At 40.2% G+C, this 26,145-nt stretch overlaps 1 protein-coding gene across 1 annotated transcript in view; it reads right to left on the bottom strand.

The window, feature by feature from the left end:
* Positions 1–26,145, bottom strand: part of ddc (dopa decarboxylase) — a 92,453-nt gene that overhangs the window by 61,876 nt on the left and 4,432 nt on the right. The window contains exons 2-5 of the mRNA XM_034175275.1: positions 8,509–8,573; positions 2,753–2,960; positions 2,500–2,613; positions 2,294–2,413 (exon numbers count right to left, since the gene is read on the bottom strand). Coding sequence (XP_034031166.1) covers positions 2,294–2,413; positions 2,500–2,613; positions 2,753–2,953 — 435 coding nt within the window. The 5' untranslated portion in view covers positions 2,954–2,960; positions 8,509–8,573. The remainder of the gene's footprint in view (positions 1–2,293; positions 2,414–2,499; positions 2,614–2,752; positions 2,961–8,508; positions 8,574–26,145) is intronic.

Below are 26,145 nucleotides of genomic sequence, written 5' to 3'. Positions count from 1 at the left end.
ACTCACTAAATTTGGGAGGACCTTTCATTAGGCAACTGTTTGGAGATAATGGATTCAAAATTCCCAAAAATAATTTGACCTCGAAGAATTAATCTTCTACATAGTTAAATATCCACCCATAGTTAACATCCATAGTTTAAAAAGTACCCAAAAAGTTGGTATTTAACTACAAATGTCCTCCTTAATGCCATTTGAATGCTGGCTTTGGTTAAGAAATAGCTCAAAGTTCAAGAAACTTTCTTTTCACTGGTGACTTTAATCAAATCAAATCAATTTTATTTATATAGCACCAAATCACAACAACAGTTGCCCCAAGGCGCTTTTTATTGTAAGGCAAGGCCATACAATAATTACGGAAAAAACCCCAACGGTCAAAACGACCCCCTGTGAGCAAGCACTTGGCGACAGTGGGAAGGAAAAACTCCCTTTTAACAGGAAGAAACCTCCAGCAGAACCAGGCTCAGGGAGGGGCAGTCTTCTGCTGGGACTGGTTGGGGCTGAGGGAGAGAACCAGGAAAAGACATGCTGTGGAGGGGAGCAGAGATCAATCACTAATGATTAAATGCAGAGTGGTGCATTACAGAGCAAAAGAGAAAGAAACACTCAGTGCATCATGGGAACCTCCCAGCAGTCTAAGTCTATAGCAGCATAACTAAGGGATGGTTCAGGGTCACCTGATCCAGCCCTAACTATAAGCTTTACCAAAAAGGAAAGTTTTAAGACTAATCTTAAAAGTAGAGAGGGTGTCTGTCTCCCTGATCTGAATTGGGAGCTGGTTCCACAGGAGAGGAGCCTGAAAGCTGAAGGCTCTGCCTCCCATTCTACTCTTACAAACCCTAGGAACTACAAGTAAGCCTGCAGTCTGAGAGCGAAGCGCTCTATTGGGGTGATATGGTACTATGAGGTCCCTAAGATAAGATGGGACCTGATTATTCAAAACCTTATAAGTAAGAAGAAGAATTTTAAATTCTATTCTAGAATTAACAGGAAGAGAGGCCAATATGGGTGAGATATGCTCTCTCCTTCTAGTCCCTGTTAGTACTCTAGCTGCAGCATTTTGAATTAATTGAAGGCTTTTCAGGGAACGTTTAGGACAACCTGATAATAATGAATTACAATAGTCCAGCCTAGAGGAAATACATGCATGAATTAGTTTTTCAGCATCACTCTGAGACAAGACCTTTCTAATTTTAGAGAGATTGCGTAAATGCAAAAAAGCAGTCCTACATATTTGTTTAATATGCGCTTTGAATGACATATCCTGATCAAAAATGACTCCAAGATTTCTCACAGTATTACTAGAGGTCAGGGTAATGCCATCCAGAGTAAGGATCTGGTTAGACACCATGTTTCTAAGATTTGTGGGGCCAAGTACAATAACTTCAGTTTTATCTGAGTTTAAAAGCAGGAAATTAGAGGTCATCCATGTCTTTATGTCTGTAAGACAATCCTGCAGTTTAGCTAATTGGTGTGTGTCCTCTGGCTTCATGGATAGATAAAGCTGGGTATCATCTGCGTAACAATGAAAATTTAAGCAATGCCGTCTAATAATACTGCCTAAGGGAAACATGTATAAAGTGAATAAAATTGGTCCTAGCACAGAACCTTGTGGAACTCCATAATTAACCTTAGTCTGTGAAGAAGATTCCCCATTTACATGAACAAATTGTAATCTATTAGGTAAATATGATTCAAACCACCACAGCGCAGTGCCTTTAATACCTATGGCTTTAAAAAAAATCTTCTGAAAAATACTAAATATATTAATGTTAACACTGTACTGAGGGTCTTCAGTTTGGTGGGCTGAAGGTCTTATCACTGTTTTTTTTTTTTGTTTTGTTTGTTTGTTTTGTGGTCCTGTTGGCTTCATTGGCCTGTGACCTCCAGCACTTGGTCTTGCCCCAAGTGAAGGAAAATACCTCGGGGTGTTGTTCATGAGTGGGTTATGAGCTAAAGAACTAGATCGCGGGTACAAGCAGCAAAAATGGATTTCCTCGGGTGGCTGGTGTCTCCCTCAGAGATAATGAGAGAGCTCAGTCATTCGTGATGAGCTCGGAGTAGAGCCGCTGCTCCTTCACACTGAAGCCATTTCATCTGTACTGTTAGTCCACCCAGCTGTAAATGGACGCCGGTGGGGATAATGCAGGTCAGACTGGCATCCAGCTGTGGGGGGTTCCATTTTGCTTCACGTTACAGAATCCAGGGATAAGCACTGGAGCCAGTGGGGCTCAGGGGTGATGTAGGACCTACGTCTTCCACTCTCAAACAGACAATCCTGACAATGCATATATACCTGTATGACGCCTCCTCCATGGCCACGAGACCCAGCTAGAAAATCCTCAGGAAGCTGCAGCATCTTTCCCAGCCAGTCCAGCATCACTGTTTCCAGCTCAGTACAGGCCGGGCTAGCAGCCTAAATAATAACACCAAATGTCTGAGTAATAATGTTTTGTAGAAGTATCGTCTTGGACTACAAAGATTCGGAAAAGTGGTTTTTACCCATGAGAATCCAATGCAACCAATGGCTCCACACAGCATATCAGCAAGCATGGAAGGATAAGACGAGGCTGTTGGAAAGTAGGCATAGAAGTATGGGCTGTGCCAGTGTGTAATCTGACAAGAGAAAAAAGCAGCAGGAAAATTATGCAAATGATTACTGCATCTGAAATGAGTTTTTTCTTCCAGCAAGTGTCAAAAGAGGACAGAGGTTGTTTCATCACGCTTCTTTCTGTGCAAATTCATGTGTTCTTACCCCAGGCATTATGACCCTCTCCACGTCTTTCATAATCTCCTCATATGACTCTGGTTCCTGGGGGGCCTCAGTGGGAATTAAGTGATGAAGATAACCCGGTTCCACATCCGGGTACACCTGTCGCTCTTCTATGTTTTCCAGGTAGTCCACCACATAGTCCACCATCAGCTTCCCCAAGCGCCGAAACTCTGCGATGTCCATTGTCCCACTGCAGCACACAACACAAACATTAAAGAGTCGGTCATTAATTGGTTTTATTTGACTTGGTGTATTATCTACATTAATTTTGTCATTTTAGAGAATGCGCCATATGGACCCTCACAATGGATATGAAGATTTTTTTTTTTTTTATTGTTTTATGGGGCTCTGTTGTATCCAAATCCATGTTCAAATACAATAATAATATTCACTGGTGACTGGTTTAACAATTGATTTGAATTACAGATAATAAGAATACACTTTTTTGTACACGTCTTTCAAGACAGTCAACAAAAACCTTACGAATAGTATAATTTTCAAACATCACAAGAATACAAGCAAACGTAAAGAAAACAATAAGAAGTGAAGAACATCAACAATGCACACTGAAAACAACCATTAGTTGCAGGTTAGACAGAGCAAGTTTTTAAAAGGTGCATTTTGAGACTGGCTTTAAAAGTAAAGAGAGAATTGTTATATACTGGAAACAGTAGTGACTTTAGTGCTAAATCAACATTTTCCACTTTAAGCCAAAGACCAAAAGAAGGCTGGTTCTGTGAAAAACTCATTCAAATGAAATCAACGTCACACTTTATATGAGCGAAGCGGCGCACAGCGGCGCAAAGCTCGCTCATGGTACAGGGCAGAAGTGCCAAACTTTGAATCCACAGTAAAACAGGAAATGTTAAAATGTCAAACACTTCCTGGATTGGCAGACGAGATCCCATGGAATCTCGCAGGAACTCAGTAAATGGACTGCATTTACATAGTGCTTTTCCATCTGCATCAGATGCTCAAAGCACTTTACAAATAATGCCTCACATTCACCCCAATGTGAGGGTGCTGCCATACTAGGGGATTAAAGGCCTTGCCCAAGGGCCCTTAGTGATTTTCCAGTCAGGTTGGGTGACTGATGGAAAAAACTCAGTGGCAAGCTCACACTCAAACAGGAAGTGCCAATTTATCAGTCACAGTGAAACAGGAAATATGAAATGTTCAACACTTCCTGGCATGAGTGGAGCTAGAGCAGTGGCCGGGGTTTCACTGGACTCCCCTGAAATCTGATTGGACACAGATGATTGACATGTCAAAGCACCACACATCTGGTTAAAAGACCTGCATTTTCAAATCAGTGAGTCACACTGACTGCTAGGTTCCTCCTGTCCAGTAGTTTGTGCTGTGTACCACAAAAGTTCTAATCCACCTTAGTAGAAGAAGAAAAATGTTTGCTCCAGATTTTAACTGAACACGTCGTTTGAACTATGGACTTCTAATGACACATATAGGTGAGTAAACAACCGTATTTTATGCCAGAAATGAGGTCCAGGTTGTTAAAAGCAGAATTTCTCCTTTAATTTGGGTTGCCTTATGTACACATGTTTAAGCTAACAGACAGCAGCTGGTTCATGCTCTGTTGGCTTATTAGTAGAGCAGATAACTGAAACAATCCTTCAAATGGTGATACAAGCATCAAATTCAGCACAAATACAGCTGGAGCAAAATTAATGGAGCAACTTTAACTTTTGACCCCTGTACAAACTGAAACTCACCTTTGTCACCATTCTTACTGCTTTTACCTCATAACTCCATAACATTCAGTCACAGATAGTCCAAACGATACCTTTTTTGAATATTTATGATCAGGCAAATAATGTGGTGTAGTTTTCTATACGACTGGATCATTTTTTAATTTAGACCAGGGGTGGGCAACTTGTTCCAGAAAGGGCCAAGAGGGTGCAGGTTTTCTTTGCAGCCACTGATTCCACCAGGTGATTTCACTGATTAACTGATTCCGTCCAACCTGGTCTCATGGCAAGTCGTGATTCAGTAGCACCAAATATACATTAGGTATATTTATGTATATATACAATATACATACAAAATTTTGGAAAATCCTCATCCTTTAAGATTGAACAAATTTTCAAAAATCAATCAAAAAAGATTGAATTTCTTTCAAATTTGAGCACATTATGTAGGAAAGTATCCTTTATCAACTGACAAAGTTTGATCCAGATCTGATCCAGATTGCAGATTTTGTGGTCCCTGAAATCCCCATTTAAAGTATGTTTTACATTACAAGCCTCAATCACTCTCATTTTTGAAAGTGAGGTGCAGACTGGCACTCACGATTGCCTGACAAACTTTTGATCAGGATCTGATCTGGATTTTGTGGACATTTGATCACATTATTAATTCATTAGTGATCACATCACTAATTTAACTTTTGAAAAGCCACCTCTAACAGAACTTTGACCTTGAAAATTTCTTGCAAGGTAAAAAAAATTATGTAACTGGAAACTAGTGAAGGCAGAGGTTAGCACTCTATGAGCACAGTTATCATTATATTTTCAAGTACTTTCAGGCAAAATATTTCATTGTACATAATAGTAAAACATCCAAAACACAATATAAAGATCAAATTTAAACATCCGTTAAAAACAAATTAAAGATCAAATACAAGTTAGCAAATCAAGTTACAAACCAGGAACTAATTCTAAGTAACGGGAAAATGTTTTAAAATTAGACTTGAGAGTCAACAGAGTGATTACCTGCTCATTGCATAATTGGAACTGGATGCATATAAAAATTAGAAGGGCACTTGGTAGAGCGCATACCTCCGCCACTGCACATATCAATATCAAATGATGTGGATTCACAAAAGGGCAAAATAATACATTATGCTATATTCTAGAGTTTAATCCGGATCATCACCAAATTTTAGTCAACTGATCCTGGATATATTTCGCATCATTCCACCAAATTTGGTTCAAATGCGTTCAAAACTGTTTGAGTTATCCCGTTAACAGCAAACAGACAGACAAATGCCGGTGAAAACATAACCTCCTTGGCAGAGGTTAAAAAAAACCCCACAGATAATAAGTATTGTACAACCCCTGGCAAAAATTATGGAATCACTGGCCTCAGAGGATGTTCATTCAGTTGTTTAATTTTGTAGAAAAAAAAGCAGATCACAGACATGACACAAAACTAAAGTCATTTCAAATGACAACTTTCTGGCTTTAAGAAACACTATAAGAAATCAAGACAAAAAAGATTGTGGCAGTCAGTAACGGTTACTTTTTTAGACCAAGCAGAGGAAAAAAATATGGAATCACTCAATTCTGAGGAAAAAATTATGGAATCACCCTGTAAATTTTCATCCCCCAAATTAACACCTGCATCAAATCAGATCTGCTCATTGACATTGACCCTATGCCATGACATTGACCCTATGTGTCTTTTTGCAAGGAATGTTTTTGCAGTTTTTGCTCTATGGCAAGATGCATTAGCATTTTGAAAAATGATTTCATCATCCCCAAACATCCTTTCAATTGTCCAAAATATCAACATAAACTTGTGCATTTATTGATGATGTAATGACAGCCATCTCCCCAGTGCCTTTACCTGACATGCAGCCCCATATCATCAATGACTGTGGAAATTTACATGTTCTCTTCAGGCAGTCATCTTTATAAATCTCATTGGAAAGGCACCAAACAAAAGTTCCAGCATCATCACCTTGCCCAATGCAGATTCGAGATTCATCACTGAATATGACTTTCATCCAGTCATCCACAGTCCACAATTGCTTTTCCTTAGCCCATTGTAACCTTGTTTTTTCTGTTTAGGTGTTAATGATGCCTTTCGTTTAGTTTTTCTGTATGTAAATCCCATTTCCTTTAGGCGGTTTCTTACAGTTCGGTCACAGACGTTGACTCCAGTTTCCTCCCATTCGTTCCTCATTTGTTTTGTTGTACATTTTTCCATTTTTGAGACATATTGCTTTAAGTTTTCTGTCTTGACGCTTTGATGTCTTCCTTGGTCCACCAGTATGTTTGCCTTTAACAACCTTCCCATGTTGTTTGTATTTGGTCCAGAATTTAGACACAGCAGACTGTGAACAACCAACATCTTTTGCAACATTGCGTGATGATTTACTCTCTTTTAAGAGTTTGATAATCCTCTCCTTTGTTTCAATTGACATCTCTCGTGTTGGAGCCATGATTCATGTCAGTCCACTTGGTGCAACAGCTCTCCAAGGTGTGTTCACTCCTTTTTAGATGCAGACTAACGAGCAGATCTGATATGATGCAGGTGTTAGTTTTGGGGATGAAAATTTACAGGGTGATTCCATAATTTTTTCCTCAGAATTGAGTGATTCCATATTTTTTTCCTCTGCTTGGTCTAAAAAAGTAACCGTTACTGACTGCCACAATCTTTTTTCTTGATTTCTTATAGTGTTTCTTAAAGCCAGAAAGTTGCCATTTGAAATGACTTTAGTTTTGTGTCATGTCTGTGATCTGCTTTTTTTCTACAAAATTAAACAACTGAATGAACATCCTCCGAGGCCGGTGATTCCATCATTTTTGCCAGGGGTAGTAGTAAGTACTGTGATTGTAATGGGGGTTTTAAGGGCCCACACAAAAGTCATCTGGCCACAATTCAACATCAAGAAATTAAAATTTCCACTTGTCACAACAGTTCACATGATTTTATTTGAAATTACTGAATGTAGTGAACTTATGACCAGAGGATCCTTGGTTCAAATCCCATACTGAAATGGTATCACTATAGTCCAAGAAATACATTTTAGGTTATGCATTGTCCATCTGGTGTCTTTGGGTAATATTGAAGATACTTACTGTTGGGTAAAGTCAGAGGTAAATACCTTCACTAACAGTCGCATAGCTAATGCGTAGGCTGCATCAATTAATCACGGCAATTTTAGTAAATAAAAAAACATTCATATAAAAAGATAATGATTAAGACATCAAACGTCCGCAGTGTGATATCCAACCCAGTGTGATCACGAATGACATTTAGGCATTTCATTTCTACAGTTCACCTCGGGTCATCATGTGCCAAAATGAACAAAGAATAAATTGATGTAATTTTAAAAAATGTAACTGAAAACAAAAAGCATGCATCCCTGGTCTCACCTAAATTCAGGAGACAAATTAAATCTGAGATACTCAAACCTCCTTGTTTGGCACCGAAAGGTGTGTGTGTGTGTGTGTGTGTGTGTGTGTGTGTGTGTGTGTGTGTGTGTGTGTGTGTGTGTGTGTGTGTGTGTGTGTGTGTGTGTGTGTGTGTGTGTGTGTGTGTGTGTGTGCCTGGTGCCTGATAAAATCAATCTGTGATAACAGTGTGCCAAAGTACACTTTCATAGTCACAATATTTGCCTGACATTCATCAAGAAAGTGTATATAAAAGAACATATCAGTGACATTTGTTAGTGCTTTCCTCAGCTACAAAAAGAGGAAAAGAAAAAAAACTTTACACTGCGGAATAAATCTGCTGCACCTTTAAATTAAAGGCTGTACTTTGACTATTAAAATGTGATTGTATAAAATCCACAATGACATAATAATAAAAAGGATAACACAATAAAGCAACCAGCACGTATTTCCAATGTGGTTCTTAGACTGTCATCTTCCTGTAATTTATTTCTCTCACTGTCTGATCATGGAACAAGTGTCCATCATATCTCCTCTGCATGTCTGTCTTATCCTTGTCTTTATCTCAGAGGGATTAGACGTGCATGTGTGTGTACTCACGTTTTGAAGCCGGTGCTGTTGCAGCGATGTTCAGTGAATTTGGTTCAGCGTCTACAAACAAGCAGGTGTGTGGTAAAAGTGTGTGTGCACATATGTGCATAAGCCTTTGTAAGAGGCGTTTTTATGAGGCTCGTACACGTCTCACCCCCACCACTGCATCTGAACCAGCCAATGGGAACAGGGCTCGCAGCTGAGTGACAGAGTTGACAACATTCTCTGTGTACACAAATGTTTTTACAATTCATTCACACATTGTCTGTTAGGGTTAATGTGCATGTGCTCATGCATGTACATTATGATGCAGCAGTTTTAGTACAGCCAGAAATTTGAATGAACATACAGTTTGACCATTTTGTTCAAGTCTGTCAATGTCAAATGTACAAACATTCAAGCAAAAATTAAATGTGGGTCAAGAATGAAAACAGAAATGGGTTTGATACCTTTGCATAAGAAGCAGTTGACACATTTTGAGCCTAACCCAGAAAAAGTAGGGCATGGTTCTCCATCTTTTGTATTCTGAGAAACAGTGGTGGGCACAGATAACCAAAAAATTAACTTCGATAACAGATAACTGAAAAGTTATCTTTGATAAAGATAAACCGATAAACCACCCAAAAATGTATCGGAAGTTACAGATAACCAATAAATTCCAGTGTTGTCTCTAGGGTTGCCAACCGTCCCTTGAAAAACAGAATCGTCCCTTATTTGGAAATAAAAGTGTGCGTTCCGTATTGACCTGAAACGGGACGCAGTTTGTCCCGTATTTCTGTGAGAATCAAAAAGTCTGTAAAATGTCAATGGAATTGACTGGCGCTTTATATGGAAACTTGCGGTAAATTTGATCCCAGCCTCTCTCCTGCTTTTCACCAATGAGCTGACAGACACGAGTTGACAATACAGAATCACTCTTATCTCATTGGTCGAGGAACATCTGCTCGCAAGAAGATACCGACGTCATGAGCCGACGACGGTCGCTGGACAACAATAACAAAGCAGCATGGCTGATATCGATACAGACACCGACACTGGCACTGCAGATATGCCTACGGACAGCAATGTCTGTGATGTCGTTACTCCTCCTCCTAAAAAAAACAAAACAAAAAAAACAATGCAAAAATACAGGGGAGAATGAGAAAAGGAAAATGGCTGGGTGGAAAAGGTGCGCGACAACAGTATTGTTTACTTTTCAGACTTTATTTTTTTGCACTTTTTATTACACTAAATGTGTAAATGTGCACTGTTACATTGTTTTGCACTGTTACATTGTTTTGGATGATACAAATTTTCTATTGGTTTTTTTTTTTGTTAATTTATACAATTTTAAGTTAAGCAATAGCACTACAGAGATTTATTTTAAAGAAGACAGAATGCTCATATTGAAATTGTGAGTGAAAATTTATTTTGCACTAAAAGTAAATTGCTAAATAATAATTTGTTTTCCACGTGTTCATATCAGAACAAATGCATGTATGCATCTACCTAAATTCAGGGTCAACAGTGAAATGGTTAAAAATCGTTTCACACAGACGCTGGGAAGGGTGAAGGCAATGGTCAGTCGGCCGGTCGGCCCTGGCAGTGAGGTGTCCCTTATTTATTTTTCATAGAGTTGGCAACCCTAGTTGTCTCTGGTACATTTGCAACTACTAACAAGCTGAATTTGAGTTTTAACACCACAATCGCTTTTGGAAGCGACAAAAGACTCAAACAATGAGTCAGCATTTCTATGTTTAAACATGCTACCTCCTGCTGGAAGCGACACAGCTACAGCACTGAAGCACCCTGAGAGCAGTCACAAAGCCAGCTCTCTACCAATCACAATGCTCCGGTCAGGCGGAGGTTTTGAAAAATAAAGGCATCCTGACTTATGGTTTTATGTGAATACTGATAGAATAACTCCATTAATGTCAGTTCTGTCATTTGTACAAAGTTAAAATATAACATATATCTTTTAATGTTGAATAATGCACTAATTCTGAGGTTTTGTAACAAATACAGACAGATCGCAAAGGATTCATTAGGTAAACCAACACAATGTGACGTGTGTCATGTGTTGGTGTTTAGATAAATGTGCTTTTGTAAAATATTCCATTTTTTATTTGTAAAAACAGGCATTTTTACAGAGCCCTGGAAGTGTCATCGCAAAATGTTTTACATGTGGAGAGAATGTGCGCACGTTTTATGATGTTGTAAAACATGCACGCAATATTGTTGACACATAAATGTTGGCTTTACACTGTGCGAGTTTCAGGTTAATCACGCATCCTGCATCGTGTAGTGTATTTGGAGTAACAAGCTGCGTTTAACATCTGACGACCACCTCCTGATCGCCGATCGTATGGTCGAATGAAAATCAAACCTGTTTGATATTATTCTGGTCAGCCGTCATGACGGTATCCTGCTGCAACAGAACTACAAGTGTCCAACCGCTCGCACTGTGCCTGTGCAAACACCGCAGAGCTGTCTTGTAATGTTTTTTTTTGTTGTTGTTGTTTTGTTTTTAAACTTAATTTGTAAAAAAAAAAAAAAAAAAAAAATCCATTTGCAAAGCCAAAAAGTTGATTTGACAACACTGCCATCTACTGGTGCCCAGACGCTTAGCACTTAGGGCGAATACTGCCATGAACACCACTGGCCAGTAGATGGCAGTAGAGGCCTTGAAATCTTTCCAAAACAAAATCCCAGATAATCCATCTGCTACATTTAAGATGCATGGACTTTAACAAACACAAATATAATAACGTCTATAAACCCAGAGAATATATTCACGAGAGTTTTAGGCACTAGAGTTTAATACTGCTGTCCGTGGAGCCTGAACAGAGTGTCTGAAATGCATTTGTCCTGTCATGAACATACTGAGATTACCCTGTACTACCCATAATGCACTGCTGAGCTCAGCATGTGCTCACAAAACCTTAAAAATTAGCACATTATTTTAAAACGAAAACATATATCTGATATTTTCACTTTATAAAACTTCAGACATGACAGTAATTTTAAATAACTTGTCCAAAATTAGTTTTGTTAAAATTTGAACCATAAGTTAAAAATGTATGCCTCTGGATGACTTGGGTAATATTGCCAGTGTATCAGCATGGTGTTAAAGGAAATGTTTGTTTTGCTTGCTTGTTTGTTTGTTTGTTTGTGACTAGTTCTTATTTGCCTGTAGAGGTAGAGTGGTTTTTCCTGGAAGTATCTTTTTACTGTTTGCAGAGGGTAGATCTATATACATCAGTTAGGAAACTTTTAACAGGTGGGTCTCAACTGATTTTAAATTTTAAAAATGTTTGCTGTTGTTCAGCTGGGTTTACTGCATTATTGGTCTAAAAGTTATCGGAGGACAATTCATCGGAAGATAATTAGTCCGGTAATGGTTTTTCAAGTTATCTAAAAAGATAATCCGATAACGAAAACATTATCTTCGATAATTATCTGTTATCAGATTATCGTAAGTGTGCCCACCACTGCTGAGAAATCAACATTACTCAACATTGCACCCATTGAGGCAAAACACATTTTTGAGAAATGTTGGTTTCTCAAAATGCAAATACTGGAGAACCACCCCTTACTTTCTGAGTCAGTCTCAGAACTTCTCAATTGCCCCTCGTATGTCCAACCTGGAAGCAAACCAATGTGGAGATGGAAGGATTTTCATGCTGTCTGTTGAAAGAAAGAGTCAAGACATTGACTGTTTCTCAAATAACAGGCTCTTTAATACGAAGCTTCGGACACTGTGTCAACCAGGGTGTTCTGATTGGAACAGTGTAACGTGTGGCTTTCTGAGCTCTGCTTTTTATCCACATGTCAGGGCAGGAGGCCGTGTGGGCAGTTACACATACAGTGTCTAAAGCATAGTTGTCAAAGTGATTCCAGAAAGGGCCAAGAGGGTGCAGGTTGTCTTTGCAGCCACTGACTCCACCAGGTGATTTCACTGACGAACTGATTCCATCTGTTCAAAGTGATGTTAATCAGTGGAGTCACCTGGTGGAGTCAGTAGCTGCAAAGAAAACCCACACCCTCTTGGCCCTTTCTGGAATCAGTTTGACACCTATGGTCTAAAGAATGCACCTGTCAAACATAAATACAAAGTTCATTAAAAGAAACAGGTTGATAAAACAAAGTCCCAACTAAAGGCTGAATGATTGTCTTTCTATCTACAAGAATGATGGATTTTGCCCCAGTGTTTGTGGTTCACAGGGCTGTGATGATCAAAGAGTCCCTTTCATCTGAGAGAATGTCTTTTTCATCATCAGAGATCACTTGGAGTTTGGGAATAATGTCCCACTGTGAAACTTGTCTTTATTTCAGACCATGTCTTTTCTTGCATTGTGATTGATCAGAGTTGCTTGCAGTGTCACTCAGAGGTCATTTGTGTGATAAGGCTCAAGGGCTGTCTTATCAGATGCCTTTCACACTGAGTATGGGGTTATAGCAATCAAACAGAAAATTTAGTTAACAGAAAGGTTACAAGCAGTCAAACAGAACATTTAGTTAACAGAAAAGCAATATTTGTCATTTTGGTTTCACACCAGTGTCCTGAAGAGGTGACTGGATGTCTTTGGTACTTGGTCTTGAGGGGAGGTGATGGTTTTGTGGTTAAAGTGTTGGGCTGACTGGAAAATCACTAAGGGCCCTTGGGCAAGGTCCTTAATCCCCTAGTTGCTCCCGGTGTGTAGTTATGGCAGCACCCTGACATTGGGGTGAATGTGAGGCATTTTTTGTAAAGCGCTTTGAGCATCTGATGCAGATGGAAATGCTCTACATAAATGCAGACAATGTACCATTTTTGATCTCTTTGCAGGCTCCTTGGGTACAGGTGTAATGGTACTTGTACAGCCCAGTCTCACTTTTTTTGTGTGTGCTCCCGTCACGAAATGATTCAAGTTTTTGTGACAGGGTTTTTTTAAACTCATTATTACTACCCCTACCCCCAACCCTAACCTTAACCATAACCTATCACTTTTAATTCTGTGCAGCTGTCACAGAATGTATTCAAATAAATTCATGCTCCCATTACGAACATTTTGCACTTTTTGTGACAATATCACAAACCAATAGATTAATGTACGAGTATATTTTGTGCTGCTGAATCACGACATGCTGTGAGACTGTGTCGTACTTGTAATAGTACCAATAAATTTTGGTATGGGCTTTTCATTTCAGCATGCATGTGTACTGACAAAACAAAATCAGGTTGGACTGGATCTCACAGGATGGATCAACAGCCCTTGTCACTCATGTTGTGCTCGACTTCATGTCTAAGATTTGACAGATGCCACTGGCAAAATTCCCTTCTCTGGGTGCTGTCATTAATGCTGCCATTTGATTCATACATTGAGATTTCTCTAAAAGAAGGAGAGTGAATGTGGCATACTGGACTCAACAACTGGCTTTGATATCACTGGCATGAACAGAGACACACCCTGTGCCAGTGCTGACATTTATGCTCTCCCTCCCCGAAGCAGTGTTATCAGAGGTCAAATCCAGTGAGGAACCTTCCTGGTGCACAGGGCATTTAAGCTTCTGGCAATAAGCCAAATCTAGAGCCAGTAAGACATGGATGGGAGGAGCACTTAGGCAAACTGTTGACATCAAAATGCCTCAAGCCCTTTTCCCAAAGACTGCTTACATTTTGTAAATGTGCAGCAAATGTGATACACGACGCTGTAGGTGGTGTTCTGCTGGAGTATATTCTGTCATGGAAAGACAGAATATACTTCTTGCAAAAACATGACACAGAAAGACTAACCTGCAAGTACATGTGAGATGGTGCATGATGGACTATTTCTTGTTTGATTTGATTTTGTTTTATATTTTCAGTCAAATGTACTTGTAATCCTTCCTGTTCTTATTTGATGTTAACAAAACACATGAAAATAAGTGATGTAGTTACATACAATATACTATACAGGAACAGAATTTGGATGGATATATAACATACTACATAAATTATACACACAAAAAGTAATAAACATAGAATAGGTTAATTACTGGTTCACTGATTTCCAGTTATTAAAACAGCTACATTATGGCCACAGTCATGTTACAAAAATGGATCTACAGGCCTATTCCACCACGAAAATGACCTTGACCTTGCCCTTTGAAGCTGAAGATGAACTCAAATGGATAAAACAATATGAGAAATTAATTCTAAACTGTAAATTTAGTTGAATTTGATGTCTAACATATGTTTCTACTCCTATAATTGCTAAAATAATTACCAAAGTTATCATCTGTGTGTGAAAGCGACCTTGACCTTGCCTTTTTAAGGTCAAGGTGACCTCATATGCATAAAACAATACTAGAAATGACTTCTGCACCCCCAAATGAGTAGAAATAGAGGTACTAAATGTGCACAGAGAATGAATTGGCAACAAAACAAGAACTGTTGAGGGTTTATATAACAAACAAATTAATAAGCAACAGGTGCGATCACTAAGAAAACTGAGGAAGCTGTAAAATCAATAGAATCTAAAGTAAACAGATGTGGGGAACAAACCCATGTAAAAACAGAACTGAACGAGACAAACCAGAACTAATTCTTTAGAAAATAATCTAACAGAAATCATCACAATGGTAGGAACTAATAACGGGACAAAATTGCAATGATCACATGGAACATAAAATGGACATGGAGCAAAAATGGGTCAAAAATAAAACAAGATCACAGGGGGGACAATACACGGGGCAGGGACACTCAGAAACGGAGAACAGTGGGACGGATCAGAGCTGTCACACACCAGGGAGACGGAAGCATGAACGAGACAAGGGAACGAACAGTTTACAGACCTACCAGGGGACCACCCACACAGCAGACTGACAGAGACAAGGGAATGTGACCATGAACTCTATACAGACACCTCCAAGACAAAGAACTAAGGTGAACCACAAGGGGAACCAGGAACAGGAATGTGCCAAACCACAAAATAGCACATAAACACATCCATACAAACGCGCACGCAACAGTCCTAAAGAGGTGACTGGATGTATTTGATATTTGGTCTCTTTGCAGGATCCTTTGGTACCACAGGTGTAACGGTACTTGTAGTAGTACCAATAAATTTTGGTACAGGAATTTCAGTTTCAGGGTACAACCTGGGCAAGACGCCAGTCTATCACAGGATGACAACCAAACACAGTCACACCCGCATGTACACCTACTGTCAAATCAAAATCCCCAGTTCACCTAACATGCATGTCTCTGGAAGTGGGAGGAAGCCGGAGCACCCAAACAGAACCCACACAAACATGGAAACTCCACACAGAAAGGCCCCCAGGTGGGAAGGGGTTTGATGAACTGAACATTCATCGAAGCAGGTATAGAAAATGGATGGATGAATGATTATTTGATGACCACGAAAGGACATTACTATGACATTGTGAAAACATCAGTTCTTGGTCATCATGACATGATGTAATAGCAGTAACAGGTTGTTTCTGCTTCTCCCTTTTTTCCATTGGGGCAGTGGTGGACACAGATAACCAAAAAATTAACTTTGATAACAGATAAATAACTGAAAAGTTATCTTTGATAAAGATAAACCGATAAACACCCAAAAATGTATCGGAAGTTACAGATAACCGATAACTTCCAGTATTGTCTCTTTTACATTTGCAACTATTAACAAGCTGAATTTGAGTTTTAACACCACAATTGCTTTTGGAAGCATCAAAAGCGACAAAGACCCAAACAATGAGCCTGCACTTCTATGTTTGAACATGCTACCCCTGCGGGAAGCTACACAGCTACAACACAGAAGCACCCTGACAGCAACCACAAAGCAAGCTCTCTACCAGTCACAACGCTCCGGTCAGATGGAGGTCTTGGAAAATAAAAGCATGTTGACTTATTGTTTGGTGTGAATACTGATAGAATAACTCCATTAATGTCAATTCTGTCATTTGTACAAACTTAAAATATCAAATCAAATCAATTTTATTCATATAGCACCAAATCACAACAAACAGTTGCCCCAAGGCGCTTTTTATTGTAAGGCAAGGCCATACAATAATTATGTAAAAACCCCAACGGTCAAAACGACCCCCTGTGAGCAAGCACTTGGCAACAGTGGGAAGGAAAAACTCCCTTTTAACAGGAAGAAACCTCCAGCAGAACCAGGCTCAGGGAGGGGCAGTCTTCTGCTGGGACTGGTTGGGGCTGAGGGAGAGAACCAGGAAAAGACATGCTGTGGAGGGGAGCAGAGATCAATCACTAATGATTAAATGCAGAGTGGTGCATACAGAGCAAAAAGAGAAAGAAACACTCAGTGCATCATGGGAACCCCCCAGCAGTCTAAGTCTATAGCAGCATAACTAAGGGATGGTTCAGGGTCACCTGATCCAGCCCTAACTATAAGCTTTAGCAAAAAGGAAAGTTTTAAGCCTAATCTTAAAAGTAGAGAGGGTGTTTGTCTCCCTGATCTGAATTGGGAGCTGGTTCCACAGGAGAGGAGCCTGAAAGCTGAAGGCTCTGCCTCCCATTCTACTCTTACAAACCCTAGGAACTACAAGTAAGCCTGCAGTCTGAGAGCAAAGCACTCTATTGGGGTGATATGGTACTATGAGGTCCCTAAGATAAGATGGGACCTGATTTTTCAAAACCTTATAAGTAAGAAGAAGAATTTTAAATTCTATTCTAGAATTAACAGGAAGCCAATGAAGAGAGGCCAATATGGGTGAGATATGCTCTCTCCTTCTAGTCCCTGTTAGCACTCTAGCTGCAGCATTTTGAATTAACTGAAGGCTTTTCAGGGAACTTTTAGGACAACCTGATAATAATGAATTACAATAGTCCAGCCTAGAGGAAATAAATACATGAATTAGTTTTTCAGCATCACTCTGAGACAAGACCTTTCTAATTTTAGAGATATTGCGCAAATGCAAAAAAGCAGTCCCACATACTTGTTTAATATACTCATTGAATGACATATCCTGATCAAAAATGACTCCAAGATTTCTCACAGTATTACTAGAGGTCAGGGTAATGCCATCCAGAGTAAGGATCTGGTTAGACACCATGTTTCTAAGATTTGTGGGGCCAAGTACAATAACTTCAGTTTTATCTGAGTTTAAAAGCAGGAAATTAGAGGTCATCCATGTCTTTATGTCTGTAAGACAATCCTGCAGTTTAGCTAATTGGTGTGTGTCCTCTGGCTTCATGGATAGATAAAGCTGGGTATCATCTGCGTAACAATGAAAATTTAAGCAATGCCGTCTAATAATACTGCCTAAGGGAAACATGTATCAAGTGAATAAAATTGGTCCTAGCACAGAACCTTGTGGAACTCCATAATTAACCTTAGTCTGTGAAGACGATTCCCCATTTACATGAACAAATTGTAATCTATTAGGTAAATATGATTCAAACCACCACAGCGCAGTGCCTTTAATACCTATGGTATGCTCTAATATCTGTAATAAAATTTTATGGTCAACAGTATCAAAGCAGCACTGAGGTCTAACAAACAAGCACAGAGATGAGTCCACTGTCTGAGGCCATAAGAAGATCATTTCTAACCTTCACTAATGCTGTTTCTGTACTATGATGAATTCTAAAACCTGACTGAAACTCTTCAAATAGACCATTCATCTGCAGATGATCAGTTAGCTGTTTTACAACTACACTTTCAAGAATTTTTGAGAGAAAAGGAAGGTTGGAGATTGGCCTATAATTAGCTAAGATAGCTGGGTCAAGTGATGGCTTTTTAAGTAATGGTTTAATTACTGCCACCTTAAAAGCCTGTGGTACATAGCCAACTAATAAGATAGATTGATCATATTTAAGATCGAAGCATTAATTAATGGTAGGGCTTCCTTGAGCAGCCTGGTAGGAATGGGGTCTAATAGACATGTTGATGGTTTGGATGAAGTAACTAATGAAAATAACTCAGAGAGAACAATTGGAGAGAAAGAGTCTAACCAAATACCGGCATCACTGAAAGCAGCCAAAGATAACGATACGTCTTTGGGATGGTTATGAGTAATTTTTTCTCTAATAGTTAAAATTTTATTAGCAAAGAAAGTCATGAAGTCACTAGTTAAAGTTAAAGGAATACTCGGCTCAGTAGAGCTCTGACTCTTTGTCAGCCTGGCTACAGTGCTGAAAAGAAACCTGGGGTTGTTCTTATTTTCTTCAATTAGTGATGAGTAGTAAGATGTCCTAGCTTTACGGAGGGCTTTTTTATAGAGCAACAGACTCTTTTTCCAGGCTAAGTGAAGATCTTCTAAATTAGTGAGACTCCATTTCCTCTCCAACTTACGGGTTATCTGCTTTAAGCTGCGAGTTTGTGAGTTATACCACGGAGTCAGGCACTTCTGATTTAAAGCTCTCTTTTTCAGAGGAGCTACAGCATCCGAAGTTGTCTTCAATGAGGATGTAAAACTATTGATGAGATACTCTATCTCACTTACAGAATTTAGGTAGCTACTCTGCACTGTGTTGGTATATGGCATTAGAAAACATAAAGAAGGAATCATATCCTTAAACCTAGTTACAGCGCTTTCTGAAAGACTTCTAGTGTAATGAAACTTATCCCCACTGCTGGGTAGTCCATCAGAGTAAATGTAAATGTTATTAAGAAATGATCAGACAGAAGGGAGTTTTCAGGGAATACTGTTAAGTCTTCAATTTCCATACCATAAGTCAGAACAAGATCTAAGATATGATTAAAGTGGTGGGTGGACTCATTTACATTTTGAGCAAAGGCAATTGAGTCTAATAATAGATTAAATGCAGTGTGGATGTTAAAATCGCCCACTATAATTATCTTATCTGAGCTAAGCACTAAGTCAGACAAAAGGTCTGAAAATTCACAGAGAAACTCACAGTAACGAACAGGTGGACGATAGATAATAACAAATAAAACTGGTTTTTGGGACTTCCAATTTGGATGGACAAGACTAAGAGTCAAGCTTTCAAATGAATTAAAGCGCTGTCTGGGTTTTTGATTAATTAATAAACTGGAATGGAAGATTGCTGCTAATCCTCCGCCTCGGCCCGTAAAATATAACATATCTTTTAATGTTGAATAATGCACTAATTCTGAGGTTTTGTAACAAACACAGACAGATCGCAAAGGATTCTGGGTAAAATGTGCCTCTGCTAAACACTGATTGGTTCAGTCATTCATTATGTAAACCAACACGTTAATGTGATGTGTGTCATGTGTTGGTGTTTACGGATAAATGTGCTTTTGTAAAATATTCCATTTTTTATTTGTAAAAACAGGCATTTTACGGAGCCCTGGAAGTGTCATCACAAAATATTTTGCATGTGGAGAGAGTGTGCGCTCATTTTATTAGTTTATTAATTTTTATTATTAGTTTTATGATGTGCGCACATTTATGATGTTGTAAAACATGCACTCAATATTGTCTGGACACATAAAAGTTGGCTTTACACTGTGCAAGTTTTGGCCCTTGTTCAGATGATTTTTCATTCGTGCAAGAATTGTTTGGACCGATTTTCAGGTTAATCACGCGTCCTGCATCGTGTAGTGTACATGGAGTAACAAGCTGTGTTTAACATCTAACGACCACCTCCTGATCGCCGATCGCATGGTCGAATGAAAATCAAATCTGTTTGATATTATTCTGGTTGGCCGTCGTGAGGGTATCCTGCTGCTGAAGAGCTACAAGCATCCAACCTCTTGCACTGTGCATGTGCAAACACTGCAGTGTTGTCTTGTGATGTTTTTTTTTGTTGTTGTTGTTTTGTTTTGTTTTTAAAGTTTGTAAAAAAAAATAAAAAAAAGCCATTGCAAAGCCAAAAAGTTGATTTGACAACCATCTGATATAACCGGGCTCAAAATAAATAGAACACTGCCATCTACTGGTGCCCAGATGCTTAGTACTTAGGGCGAATACTGCCATGAACATTACTGGCCAGTAGATGGCAGTAGAGACCATGAAAACTTGCCAAAACAAAATTCCAGATAATCCATGTCTGCTACATTTAAGATGCGTGGAATTTAACAAACGCAAATACAATAACGTCTATAAACCCAGAGAATATATTCACGAGGGTTTTAGGTACTAGAGTTTAATGCCGTTGTCTGTGGAACCTGAACAGAGCATCTGAAATGCATTTGTCCTGTTGTGAATGTACCAAGATTACCCTGTCTTACCCATAATGCACTGCTGGGCACAGCATGTGCTCACAAAACCTTAAAAATTTGCACATTACTTTAAAACTAAAACATATATCTGATATTTCACTTTATAAAACTTCAGACATGACAGTAATTTTAAATAACTTGTCTAAAATTAGTTTGGTTAAAATTTGAACCATAAGTTTAAAAAAATGACTTGGGTGATATGCAGTGTATCAGTATGGTGTTAAAGAATCTTTTTTTTTTGTGGCCAGTTCTCCTTTGCCTGCAGAGGATAGAGTGGTTTCTTCTAAGAGCAGCTCTCTTCTGTTTGCAGAGGGTGAAATTATACATCTATTAGGAAACTTTTAACAGGTAGGTGCTCAACTGATTTTAAATTTTAAAAATGTTTGCCACTGTTCAGATATATTTACTACGTTATCGGTCTAAAAGTTATCGGACAAAAATCTATTGGAAGATAATTAGTCCAATAATGGTTTTTAAAGTTTTCTAAAAAGATAATCCGATAATGAAAACATTATCTTCAATAATTATCTGTTATCGGATTATCGGAACTGTGCCCACCACTGCATTGGGGTCACCACAGTAGATCTAATATGCTTCCGAATATTGATTTGGCACAAGTTTTACACCAGATGCTCTTCCACATGCAACTCCATGTTGCATTTAGAGAAGGTACTGGTGGTCATGAACTGGGATCCTTCTGCTTTGGACGGCCCAGTCTCACGTTTTTTTTTTTTTGTTGTTTTTTTTTTGTGCTCCCGTGATGTGAAATAAGTCAAATTTTCCTAACCCTACTCCTATCCTCGACCCTAACCTTAACCATAACCTAATCTTACTCTTTCCCCCACCCGAACCATAACCACCCCCTACCCGCCGCTTCACTTTTAATGTCATGCAGCCATCACGGAATGAATTAGAATGAATTCATGCTGCCGTGACGAAAATGAGGTGCTTTTCGTCACAATATCATGAACCAATAGATTAATGTATATATTTCGTGCTGCTGAATCACGACTTGCCATGAGATCAGGTTGGCTTTGGAAGTAAACACACTATCCACTTAGCCCCATTGCTGCCCATGTTGTGCAGTGGTGTTGTCATGAGTAAGTAAGGTAAGTAAAGCTGTGGTCACAACCCGCCGTACTTGCACGTGCGTTCAGTCTACTTGCAAAAATGTGGGCTAAATTTGGAGATCCGTACTTCGTAAGTACTGCCTCAGTACGAATTTAGGAGCATGCAGACACACGCAGACATGCCGTAGAGGTATTAGTGCATGCAGAACTTTCGCTGCGGTCAGGCTGCGGATTCACCAGCAGTACAGATGACGCACGTTGTGAGTACTGCCTCAGTACGGATTCAAAGCAGCACATTTTAATTCAATTACTATTGAATTAACCAAATCCGTACGTAGGCAGTACGGCTTTGGAGGCCGACAGACTTGCATGCACAACGTAGCTTCTCACTTGAACTTGGACTTTATTTCCAAACGTCAGCAACACACACTCCACAGCTTCAGTCTGTTAACTAGCTGTAACTTTTCGAGGCAAGTAAACACTCGTACAACTGACCGCTGCAGGCTGGACATGCTCATGCATCGCTGACACCGAAAAACACCTGCCGCTCCGGTCCCGCTCATAAAAAAAGAAAAGCGACACCCCCCCAACACACACACACACACACACACACACACACACTGCATTATTGTCATCTCTCTTTATCGTTACGTTCCTAGAGACGTGCGTTGAACGTAGTCCCTCCCTCCTCTTGCTACTGCCTCCGTACATTTTCACAAAAACGTAGTGGCCATGGCATCCGCAGAAAACGTACGGCGAAAAAAAACGCACGGTGGGTTGTGACCGGGGCTTTAGTGTGTCGACTCCCAGCTATGTCACACCTACGTCATGGAATGACATTGTGTTGTGACCACTGCAGAACCTTTACACCACCAAAAAAATTACCTTTATATGATGGTTTGATGGCCTTCAAGTAACTAAATTCCCTGGCAGTAACAACCTCCTGCCTACCTGTCTACAATATTCCTGCAAATGGATTTACCATTTTTCCCCAACAAGAATGAATGACTATATTTCTCCATTCCCCGTCCATTCATTTACTGGAAAAATGTTGTTTCTACTATACTGAAAACATACTAAACCTTTGACCTCAAAACCACGGAATGTGCTGAACCATAACTTTTGCCTTCTGTAACAGAAGGCAATAGTTAACTCAGCCACATGGGGTGTGCAGCCAGTACATTCTGAGTGCCGGTCCCAAGCCCGGATAAATGAGGAGGGTTGCGTCAGGAAGGGCATCCGGCGTAAAACAAGCCAACCCAACTATGCAGACTCAGAATCGAATTCCCATACCGGATCAGTCGCGGGCCGGGTTAACAACGTCCGCCACCGGTGCTATTTACCAACAGGGTGCCGGTGGAAATTGGGCTACTGCTGGGCAAAGACGACGACGAAGAAGAGGAGGAAAACACTGCCACGAACAGCGGGAGAAGAAGAAAACTAGAAGGGTGGAAATGAGAGTGGGGACTTTGAATGTTGGTAGTATGACTGGTAAAGGGAGAGAGCTGGCTGATATGATGGAGAGGAGAAAGGTAGACATATTGTGTGTGCAAGAGACCAAGTGGAAGGGAAGTAAGAGCAGGAGCATCGGCGGTGGTACAAGTTGTTGTACCATGGTGAGGACAGGAAGAGAAATGGTGTTGGGGTCATTTTAAAGGAAGAGTATGTTAAAAGTGTGTTGGAGGTTAAGCGAGTGTCTGACAGGGTGATGAGTGTGAAGTTGGAAATTGAAGGGGTGATGATGAATATCATCAGTGCATATGCCCCACAGGTAGGTTGTGAGATGAAGGAGAAAGAAGATTTCTGGAATGTGTTAGATGAGGTGGTGGAGAGTGTGCCCAAGCATGAAAGAGTGGTGATAGGAGCAGACTTCAATGGGCATGTTGGTGAAGGGAACAGAGGTGATGAGGAAGTAATGGGTAGATATGATATCAAGGATAGGAAAAAGGATGGAAATGGCTGTGGTGAATACCTACTTTAAGAAAAGGGAGGAGCACAGGGTAACATATAAGAGTGGAGGAAAGTGCACACAGGTGGACTACATTCTTTATAGGAGATGCAAGCTAAAAGAAATCACAGACTGTAAGGTGGTAGCAGGAGAGAGTGTCACTAGACAGCATAGGATGGTTGTTTGTAGGATGACTTTAGAGGTAAAGAAGAAGAAGAGAGTGAGAGCTTAACAAAGGATCAGATGGTGGAAGCTGAAAGAGGAAGACTGTTGTGTGAAATTTAGCGAGTAGGTGAGAGAAGCACTAGTTGGAGGGGAAGCAATTTTGGACAACTGGAAAAGTACTGCAGATGTGGTGAGGGAGACAGCTAGGGCAGTACTGGGTATGACATCTGGACAGTGGAAGGAAGACAAGGAGACTTGATGGTGGAATGAAGAGGTCCAGGAAAGCATAAGGAGAAAGAGGTTGGCGAAAAAGTTTTGGGATAATTGGAGAGATGAAGAAAGTAGACAGGAGTACAAGGAGATGCGGCGTAAGGCGAGAAGTGGCAAAAGCAAAGGAAAAGGCATATTGCGAGCTGTACAAGAAGTTGAATAGTAAGGAAGGAGAAAAGGAATTGTACCGATTGGCCAGACAAAGGGACAGAGCTGGAAAGGACGTGCAGCAGGTTAGGGTGGTAAAAGATGCACATGGTAATGTGCTGACAAGTGAGGAGTGTGTGCTGAGAAGGTGGAGGGAATATTTCGAAGAGTTGATGAATAAAGAAAATGAGCGAGAGAAAAGGCTGGATGATGTGGTGAGAGTAAATCAGGAAGTAAAAGAGATTAGCAAGGAAGAAGTGAGGGCTGCTATGAAGAGGATGAAGAGTGGAAAGGCAGTTGGTCCAGATGACATTCCAATGGAGGCATGGAAATGTCTAGGAGAGATGGCAGTAGAGTTTCTAACCAGATTGTTTAATAAAATCTTGGAAAGTGAGAGGATGCCTGAGGAGTGGAGACGAAGTGTGCTGGTTCCTATTTTCAAGAACAAGGGTGATGTGCAGAGCTGCAGTAACTACAGAGGCATAAAGCTGATCAGCCACAGCATGAAGTTATGGGAAAGAGTAGTAGAAGCTAGGCTTAGAAAACAGGTGAAGATCTGTGAGCAGCAATATGGTTTCATGCTGAGACAGAGCACTACAGATGCAATGTTTGCTCTGAGAATACTGTTGGAAAAGTACAGAGGAGGACAGAAAGAGTTACACTGTGTGTTTGTGGACTTAGAAAAAGCTTATGATAGGGTGCCAAGATAAGAGTTGTGGCATTGTATGAGGAAGTCTGGAGTGGCAGAGAAGTATGTTAGGGTAGTGCAGGACATGTACAAGAATAGTGTGACAGCAGTGAGATGCGCAGTCGGCATGACAGACTCATTCAAGGTGGAGGTGGGATTACACCAAGGATCAGCTCTGAGTCCTTTCTTGTTTGCAGTGGTGATGGACAGGTTGACAGATGAGATCAGACGGAGTCCCCCATGGACTATGATGTTTGCAGATGACATTGTGATCTGTAGTGAGAGTAGAGAGCAAGTTGAGTGTAGTCTGGAGAAGTGGAGATATGCTTTGGAGAGAAGGGGAATGAAAGTCAGTAGAAGCAAGACTGAGTACATGTGTGTGAATGAGAGGGAGCCCAGTGGAATAGTGCAGTTACAAGGAGTAGAAGTGGTGAAAGTAGATGAGTTTAAATATTTGGGGTCAACTGTTCAAAGTAATGGAGAGTGTGGTAGAGAGGTGAAGAACAGAGTGCAGGCAGGGTGGAGAAAGGTGGCAGGAGTGATTTGTGACCGAAGAATATCAGCAAGAGTGAAGCGGAAAGTTTACAAAACAGTAGTGAGACCAGCTATGTTGTATGGTTTAGAGACAGTGGCACTAACAAAAAGACAGGAGGCAGAGCTGGAGGTGGCAGAGCTGAAGATGTTGAGATTCTCTTTGGGAGTGACAAGAATGGACAAGATTAGGAATAAACATATCAGAGGGACAGCTCAGGTGGGACGGTTTGGAGACAAAGTCAGAGAGGCCAGATTGAGATGGTTTGGTATATAGGGAGAAGGATGCTGAGGATGGAGCCACCAGGCAGGAGGAGAAGAGGGAGACCAAAGAGGAGGTTCATGGATGTGCTGAGAGAGGACATGCAGGTGGTTGGTGTGACAGAGGAAGATACAGAGGACAGGGTGAGATGGAAACGATTGATCTGCTGTGGCGACCCCTAACGGGAACAGCCGAAAGACAAAGAAGAAGAAGAACAGAAGGCAATAGTTGCATTGTGAGGGCCCATCAGCTATGACACGTTGGTGATGTTGCGCCTTTCTCTGGGCATGATCCAGTGTACACGTAAAAACATCACTTTTTGATCACCATGACATTGGGTGCTGCAGGTCTATTGGTGCATGACACAGCAACGATAAATTTGCTACGAGCAATTCAGTTCAGTATACATGTGTACTGAACAAATACAGTGACTTCACATATGG

Source organism: Thalassophryne amazonica, chromosome 7 (assembly GCF_902500255.1).
Source record: "Thalassophryne amazonica chromosome 7, fThaAma1.1, whole genome shotgun sequence".
NCBI lineage: Eukaryota > Metazoa > Chordata > Actinopteri > Batrachoidiformes > Batrachoididae > Thalassophryne > Thalassophryne amazonica.
The sequence above is the reverse complement of the archived record's forward strand: the minus strand, read 5'-3'. Positions and strand labels throughout refer to the sequence as shown.